General features: G+C 39.1%; 1 protein-coding gene across 3 annotated transcripts in view; it reads left to right on the plus strand.

The window, feature by feature from the left end:
* Window positions 1–340: 340 nt before the first annotated feature.
* RPA2 (replication protein A2) overlaps window positions 341–9,281 on the plus strand; it is a 17,688-nt gene continuing 8,747 nt past the window's right edge. The window contains exons 1-4 of one of the 3 annotated variants that reach the window (XM_007120340.4): window positions 344–609; window positions 850–956; window positions 4,650–4,751; window positions 5,446–5,559. In XM_007120340.4, the coding sequence (XP_007120402.1) occupies window positions 600–609; window positions 850–956; window positions 4,650–4,751; window positions 5,446–5,559 (333 nt within the window). In that variant the 5' untranslated portion in view covers window positions 344–599. Of the gene's footprint in view, window positions 610–849; window positions 957–4,649; window positions 4,752–5,445; window positions 5,560–9,281 lie in introns of all 3 variants that reach the window. The other 2 variants (XM_007120341.4, XM_007120342.4) reach the window with 2 other exon arrangements.

Here is a 9,281-nt window from a genome sequence, read left to right on the forward strand (position 1 = left end):
AAGAACATGCAACTCCACGAGGTGCCGTGAAGCCAGTACTGTGACTTCCCCGAGTGCGCAAACGGTGCGTGATCGCCAGGCCCAGATGCGGAAGCAGGAATTCTACTACAACCCCTTGGATTAAGGCGTCGCTAGGGAAGAGTTTGGCGGGAACAGGAGGAAGCCGTACAAAGGAAGTGATGTAAGGTGTCACGGGGGTGGGATTACACGGCCTGAGGTGAGGAAATATCATCTTGATTGGTAATTTTTTTGAGACACCGTCCTATCACAACGTCCCTCAGCCTTACTTCCGCTTTCGCAGTCTATTTTGCCCTTAGTAACGATGGCCGCAGAGGCTTCCCACCCTCCCGGGAGCAGAGTGCGCGTTTTCAGGAGCGCGGCTGGAGAAGACGGGAAAAGGCGTAAGATTCGTGAGCACTGATTGGCTGAAGCGAGAAGAGTTCTGGCTGCTGACTGGCTCCGTCTTTCGCGGGAAGGAGTTTGTGGCTCCTGCGAAAAGTAGATATAGCGGAGCGGCTGCCGCAGAGTCCGGAGGCGGTTAGGGGAACCCACCAGACCGGAACCTTCTGGAACTCTTTCCTGAGGGAATCGTGACGAAGATGTGGACCAGTAATGATGAGTGGGGCGGATTACGAGACTCGCAAGAAGGATTTAGCAAGGGGCTGGGTGGGAGAGGCCTGTGGCGGCAGGGATGGGGGAGGGGCGGGGGCCGGCCGCGGGGGCGTGCGGGGTCGGGGGAAGGTTAAGGAGACGCTGGAAGTGGCTAGGGTGAAGTCTGGGAGGTCCTGTGGATTTTTCAGAGGCTTGGAGGGCGGAACAGGTATTAATACCGTTGTTGTTTAAAACTAGGTGGATTTGAAAGCTATAGCAGTTCCTCTTTTGGGGGAGCCGGAGGCTACACACAGTCCCCTGGGGGCTTTGGATCACCGACACCTTCCCAGGCCGAAAAGAAATCTGTAGGTTGAAAGCGTACTTCGTTTTATCTTATACTGTCCGGAAGCTACTGACTCATCTGTGAGAGAAAATTTATGCGATGAAGGAAGGGTGTTAAACTTGAGCTGATACAATAATTGTCAATTATTATCTTATCGAATCTTATAATTGAGTGCTGTAGTTTTGAAAAATGGAATTCCCCTAATTTTGCATCCATTGTTTCCTTGGCTTTATTTTGAAATTTACCAATAGAACTGATAAATCAACCTTGTGGGAAAAGTGAACTTGTTTGTATAGTCTAGTTTACATTCTTCATATATTGGAAGTCGTTTTTAAATGAAATGTAATGAGGTGCTCTAATGCGGTGGAAAGAACATGGTCTTTGAAGTCTAGTGGATCTATGATCCACCATTGTTCTGACACTCCTTGCAGGGTATCACTGGACAAATGATACCTTCTTGGAAATCTGTTTGGCACCTACTAAATGGGATTAATAATAGATACCTTACACGGTTGTTGTGAGACTTAATATTATGATATATATAATTATACCTGCCCCAGAGTTGCTTTCAGTAAATGGTCCCAGAGAGTATTATTAAAAAGAACCTGAGCATTGGAGCCAGAATACATGGTGTCCAGCATCAACTTTGCCTTTTAACTGGTGGTGTGAGTTTAGCAAAGCAGCTTGCACCGTTGGTTTTGGTGGCCCTTGATTTTTCTCATCTGATAATAGTACTAGTACTACTCATGTCCCAGGGTGGTTCTGAGAATTGATAAATAAGGTAATGTATAGGAAAGTGATCTGTAAAAAGCTGTCCAAATGCTTGTTATTCACTCTTTCAGAAATGAGTTTCAATTTAATAGCTGCTGTTGATTTCATCCTTTAAAAAATATAGGATTTGGTGTTAAGATTCAGTATTAGTAGCTTCTGTGTTTTATGTCCAGGTTGATAAGCTTTTACCTAAACTTAATTCACAAGGGTGTGTCAGTGGGAAAAAATCCATTGATAATTCCCATACATTTGGGCATTGCTTTATATTTTTCATATGATTATTTTATATAATCCTGTGAGTTATTTATTATTTACTGCATTGCACAACAGAGGCTCAGGGAGATTAAGGGACACCTGAGCTTGCATAGCTAGTTAGTCCACACATGATGCTGCACACATCCAAAATCTAATGAGCAACTTCTGTCTATTGTAATTTTCTTTTTCCCAGGAAGACCAGAGGGGACTCCATGTCCTCTAACTTTGTCTTCCTTGAGGCTGTAAAGGAAAAAACAAAAGATAGATAATTGGTTCTCATCTTTTCTCCTTTATCTTAACTATTTTTCTTCATTCTGGTTGTTAGAATTCTTAATCTCAGTATCCCTACCTGGGGCTGTGTATTAAGACTGCTTTTCGGAGAACAATGATGGTTATAAACTGGAGTTTCAAACCCAGGTCTTTTTATGTTCAAATCTAGTGCCTTTTCCACAGTAAATTAGATAAACACTCTATCTAAAATGTTTCCTGTCGACTATAAACCTGTTATATTTGATTGAATCATGTGAAATGTCTAATACTGACCATGTTTTGCCTTTAAAAATGGTGGGTTTTTTATAGTACTGTCAGAGTAGCCAGTGGTTCATAGTCAGCTAGAAAAGAATTTTTTTCAGAATTAAACATATCAGTACTTGTGCTGACACCCTCTCTGTGAATCTCTTTGGAACATACTGGAAACTCTGTGATCAGTTCCTGGCACATAATAGGTGCTCATTAAAAAACAAGAACTCGCTGTGATTTGAGATGAATTTGAAGATATTTACTAACACCTCAATAATTACCCATCTGTAACTTTTTTCCGTGAGGAGTAATAATATTTATTGAATACCTACTACATGTGGAGCTTGGGATTAGCATTTTCATATACATTATATATTTCATTTACAACTCAAAAGGTAGATATCCTCATTTTATAGAATAGGTGGTGGTGTGTCCAGGGCTGCGGAGCTGGGATTTGAACACAGGTCTGTAGGACTTTCTGGCTCCAAAGCCGATATTCTTGCTGCTGTTACCACAGTGGCTCTTAGTTTTCTTATGCTGAAGATACAATGAAAATCTCAGGTGTAATAGGTGAAAACTATATAGTAGATTATGAGAGCTAAATCCTGGGACCTCAGCAAATTTTAAATATATAAATACTAATATAGCATATAACTTCACTTATATAAATACTATAAAGTAAAATTGAAAAACAGTTGATTCCTTTACATCCTTGTTAAAAGCTATTGCAGATATAAAGAGTGAGGAACAATAGCTGACCTAATAATTCCTAATGTTTATTGAGTGCTTACAGTGTGCCAGTTATTCTAGGTACTTCACCATATATTTAATTTTCATAATGATTTTTAATGATTTTATTATTCCTAGTTTTATAGATGAGGAAACTGAGGTACAGATGAATAGAGAAATGTGAGCAAGAGCACACTGCTCCTGAGTGGTAGAGCCATAATCTTTATCCTCAAGCTTGGCTGCTGCCTGTTGTGACATGTGTGCTGGTAATTGGCTGGGCTTACTTTCTACCGTCTTGGCAATACTCACCATTCAAAATTATGCTTCAGCAAAGTGAAATGTTGCTAGTATCATGGACCTTCAGGGATAAGCTTCAAGTGCTGAATCCATGAAGACCAAGAGTCTACTGTGTTCAGTCTTACATGTGGAACAGTTACTGGGTTACATCCTGTTGATCTCCAGCAGGAAGAACCGTAATCTTTAATCCACCATGCTTTTTCCATCTTGTACATGGTCCCTCTAAGAGTCTATGAGAGTGCATGTTTGCCCTCAGCCTGTAATGCATATTCCTTACCCACTATTTTTTCACTGTCGAAATTCTTGTGCTTCAAGGTCCAGCCTAAATGCTCCCTCTTCTTGAAATTGCCAAAAATATTTCCGAGATCCTACATAGAGCATCTCATTCTATAGTGTATCAAGATCAGGCTTGTTATTTACATTTTTACCTCCCCTAAGTTAGGAGTATGTTGAAGGCAAATCCTATTCCATTTTACTAATCTTTATGTCCCCCAAACAACCTCTGCCCAGTGGTAGGCAAAAATAAGAATTTATGCTAGTGTTAGGCTGCTTCTGGATGTGATTTGGGTGTCCTCTTCTGCCCATCACCTCCTGTCCCTTTCCTTTAAGATGTCCAGTGTGGCCAAGCCCTTATCCCATTTTCCCCATACTCACATTTGATTGTCAGAACATCTATCCTAAAGCTATACCTCTAACGTTCTGTTATATTTTATCATGAGAGTTAGAACAACTCCAATGTTCTGTCTCTGCTGGCCATCCCTCAAACCCCTTCTGAGTACCATCTCATCTATGATAAAAAGCCAGCTCCTAAAGGTGGGGTTTCCTTTTAAAAGTCTGTTCCAGAAGCAGGTCATCTTCCTTATGCTGTTTGCACTCTGGCCTGCTCATTTGGGTGATCCCTAGTACCGCACAAACTTATCCATTCATCAGGAGCTTTGGAGTCAGACAAGCCTGGGTTTGAAATCTAAAGTGTGGCATTTGTTAGCTATATAACCCTGGTTTTCATCTCTGTCAAGTAGGGATAATGAGGTGCATTTTGAAGATTCAATGTTATAATATATGTAAAGTGCTGGGCACATAGCAGGTGCTAAATGAACAGTAGTTATTATTTTCTTAATTGAATGTATGCATACTTTTTTTTCAGAGAGCCCGAGCTCAGCATATTGTACCCTGTACCATATCTCAGCTGCTTTCTGCTACTCTGGTTGATGAAGTGTTCAAAATTGGAAATGTTGAGATTTCACAGGTGAGTAAAAATAATTTGTGGAAGAGTCACTTAATCATAGGAATGAAGAATGAGATAAAACTAACATCATTTAAAAATACATAGGGGACTTCCCTGGTGGCGCAGTGGTTAAGAATCCACCTCAGTGCAAGGGACACGGGTTCGAGCCCTGGTCTGAGAAGATCCCACATGCTGTGGAGCAGCTAAGCCTGTGCGCCCAAGCTACTGAGCCTGCGCTCTAGAGCCTGCGAGCCACAACTACTGAAGCCCGTGCGCCTAGAGCCCATGCTCCGCAACAAGAGCAGCCACCGCAATGAGAAGCCCGTGCACTGCAACAAAGAGTAGCCCCCGCTCACTGCAACTAGAGAAAGCCTGCGTGCAGCAGCAAAGACCCAATGCAGCCTAAAATAAATAAATAAATAAATTTATGGGAAAAAAACCATAGGGACTTCCCTGGTGGTCCAGTGGTTAAGATTCCACGCTCCCAATGCAGGGGTACCAAGTTCAATCCCTGGTCAGGGAACTAGATCCTGCATGCCGTAACTAAGAGCCTACATGCCACAACTAAAGATCCCGCATGCTGCAGCGAAGATCCCATGTGCCACAGCTAAGACCCAGTGCAGCCAAATAAATAAATAAATAAATATTTTTAAGAAAATACATAAGTGTTGCTTTGGTTTTCAAGAAAACCAAATTTTTTTTTCTTCTGGTCTAGGTCACTATTGTGGGGATAATCAGAAATGCAGAGAAGGCTGCAACCAACATTGTTTACAAAATAGATGACATGACGGCTGCACCCATGGATGTTCGCCAGTGGGTTGACACAGATGTAAGTAGTTGTTTTTGAATCAGGGTGGGGTTACTTTGGGACTTTGGAGATGTTGAACTTTTTTAGTCTTTTTAAAGGCAGATCTTATTATAAAAATAAAACATAAGCAAGACATCAAAGGCAGAAACCCTAACATGAAAGGCCAATACATTTGATGTCATAAAAAATTTAAAATCTTTTAAACTTCCCAAAATACTATAAACAAAGTTAAAGGGCAAGTGACAGGACACACTAGAATGTAAACTGTGAGAACAAGGATTTTTATGTTGGCACTGTATCCCTAGCACCTAGAACAGTGCCAGTTACGTAGTGGGCCCTGAGTAAATATTATTTAAATTAGTGGGAAAATTTTTTGCAAAATATTACAAACATTTTAAATTTTCAATTATTGAAAGTTCTTACAAAGCAAAAAGGAAAAAGCAACCACACCTTAGGAAAATGGGCAAAGAAATGCACAAGTAATTCATAATAGATGAAATACAAATTGCAACAACAATAAGAAAAGCAAGTTTACTAAACATTAAGATACCATTTTTAACTTATTAAATTGGCAAAGGAGAAAAGAGAATGGCAATGTCCACTTCTATTGAGAGCAGTAGGCGCTTAATATATGGAGTGATTTGTCACTGTTTGTCTGGGGAAGTGGATACCATCCTACCTTGATGTTATGAGCATCACCTTTTTCAAAAATCAGTCGATGATCAAAATCATCTCAGAAATGTTGACCTAGCACTCCACTGCCAGAAATTTACATTAAGGAATAATTAAAGATACACGCAAAGATTCAGTTGTAAGATTGTTGATCATCACGTTATTTATAATAATGGAAAACTAAAAGGAATCTCAATGTTAGCAATAGGATATTATTAATTAAATCATGGGTTTTTTTTGTTGTTGTTGTTGTTGTTGTTGTTTTGTGGTATGCGGGCCTCCCTCTGTTGTGGCCTCTCCCGTTGCGGAGCACAGGCTCCGGACGCGCAGGCCCAGCGGCCATGGCTCACGGGCCCAGCCGCTCCGCGGCATGTGGGATCCTCCCAGACCGGGGCGCGAACCCGGTTCCCCTTCATCGGCAGGCGGACGCGCAACCACTGCGCCACCAGGGAAGCCCCATGATATATTTTTAAAAATACTACAAATGATGTAGAAATGTATGTATTGTCACAAAGAAGTGTTTACCATAGTGTGGCCCCATTTTTGCAAAGCAACATGTATATGAGTGTATGTATAAACATGGAGAAAATAGACTTAAAGAAAATATATTCTTTTTACCCTTTTTATTTTTTTTTAATTATTTTTTAAAATTTATTTATTTAGCTGTGTTGGGTCTTTGTTGCTGTGCGCGGGCTTTCTCTAGTTGCGGCGAGCGAAGGCTGCTCTTTGTTGTGATGCACGGGTTTCTCGTGTCGTGGCTTCTCTTGTTGCAGAGCACGGGCTCTGGACACACGGGATTCAGTAGCTGTGGCATGTGGGCTCAGTAGTTGTGGTGCACGGGCTTAGTTGCTCCACAGCATGTGGGATCTTCCTGGGCCAGGGATCGAACCTGTGTCCCCTGCATTGGCAGGCAGATTCTTAACCACTATGCCACCAGGGAAGCCCCCTTTTTATTTTTTAATTGGGCAGAAGGCCTCTTGGTTTTTTATGTTGTTTTTAAAATACATTCATTATAGAACATTTGGATAATGCATACTTTGTATGCTATTTTCACTTCAAAAACCATAAGTCGTCTGTGAAGAATTAACTTGATAGTTATGCATTCTTTATTTTTTACACCTCAGAAAAATACAGGAGAATTCATTCAACAGTTATTATTGGAGTACTGATTCTGAACCAGACTGCTTGGTTCCAGGTAGACAAAGAATGCAAAAGACACAGTCCCTGCCATCAAGGGGGAAGGTAGTTACTAGAGATGCCTAATACTGCATGCTCATGCAAAATGTATGGTGCTCACTTATAAACATTTAAAGATCCCCTGAAATCCCACATCCCAAAGATGACTACTGTTACAACACATTTTGGGAAATACCCTTTCAGACATTTCTCTCTGCATATCTGTACATTTATGAGATGTATGCTTACAGTTTTACATAAAGGGTAATATGATATGCAACTGCTCTGTAATCTGCTCTTTTCACTCAAAACTATGTAGTGGAACTGATTTCTTAATGTCAATAAATACAGATTTACATTATCAATTTTGGTGACTGCCTATTCCATCATAAGGATATATCATCCCTTACTTATAGACCCAGTCAGGAAACATTTAGCTTATTTCCATCATTTGTTATTATAGACAATGTAGCGGTGAGTATCTTTGTGTACATCTCTTCATGATTGAGATAATCTCCTTAAGATCAATTTAAACTAGGTTTTCTGGAGGAAATACACATTTTATGTGTTTCTACTTTCGTTTTTGGTTAATCTTACATTTACGTTTTTACATTTTTTATTCCCTTCCATAAAGGTACCAATTTACTTAGTGCATGAGAGTTCCCCATTAGTTCTCCACACCCTAACAATAGGTTTTATGTGTCTTAAATTTTTGTATCATAGTTTAAGAATACAGTCTTGTCATTGAGAATTTTCTCATTTTTTAATGTGTAATTCTTTGGTTTTAGTGAGATTGGATTTTTTTTTAACTTTATTCAATGTTAATTTGTGGGGATTTTTAGTTGTCTAAGTCCTTTGATTCCCCAGGAGTGTTTGGTTATTTATTTTTGTTTGCAAGAGCCTGAAAAATAGTAACCTCTTATCATAATTATATGGTTTCTCTAGTTTGTCTTTTGACTTTGAAAAGCTTTTTCTCGTTTCAGATTATTTTTCAATTCATGTTTCCTTCTATAATTTCTGTGGTTTCTTTTTATATCTCTATATGTGATTGTCTTTATAATTAAATGATGTATTTTGGTAAAAGGAGAGAAGTATAGATCCAGCTTTACTTTTTGCAAGTGTTTGTTTTTAATTTTTATTGCAGTATAGTTGGTTTATAATGTTGTGTTAGTTCCAAGTTGTTTTAAAATGTTCTTTGAGAGAATACAAAGTTTTATCTGTGGTATAGATACAGCTATGTAAAATAATAGGTAGAGTGAAATGCAAATAGTTGATAATCTCCAGGTAATGGGAATTGGGGTGTTTTTTATTTTTAAACACATAGATTCTATATTCTAGTTTTTTTATAGTCATGTATTTTATAATCAAAAAGAGCTTTGAGTCAGCTATGTATTTTTCTTATAAATAATAGGTACATAGTCTAGAAAACCCAAAAAGAAATATTAAAATCATTTATAATTATCCAAGTTAACTTTTGTTAACATTTTGATGTATATGTTTCCCCTTGTGGGAAATAAGCTTTTTTACATGAGTCACAGCAGGTCCTCGCAGACAGTGAGTAGAATTCTGCATTATCATTTGTAACAGTATAAACTAACCCATTATACGAATGTGCACCTTTTGTTGGATATGTAGGTTGTTTTAAATGTTTTAGTATTCAAAACTATGCTGTGATGAATACTCTTAAAGCTAAATTTTTTTTTTTTGAATTTTTGAATTTTATTTTATTTATTTTTTTATACAGCAGGTTCTTATTAGTCATCCATTTTATACACATCAGTGTATACATGTCAATCCCAATCGCCCGATTCATCACACCACCACCACCACCCCCCGCCACTTTCCCCCCTTGGTGTCCATACATTTGCTCTCTACATCTGTGTCTCAATTTCTGC

This window comes from Physeter macrocephalus, chromosome 3, assembly GCF_002837175.3.
Source record: "Physeter macrocephalus isolate SW-GA chromosome 3, ASM283717v5, whole genome shotgun sequence".
NCBI classification, from domain to species: Eukaryota; Metazoa; Chordata; class Mammalia; order Artiodactyla; family Physeteridae; genus Physeter; species Physeter macrocephalus.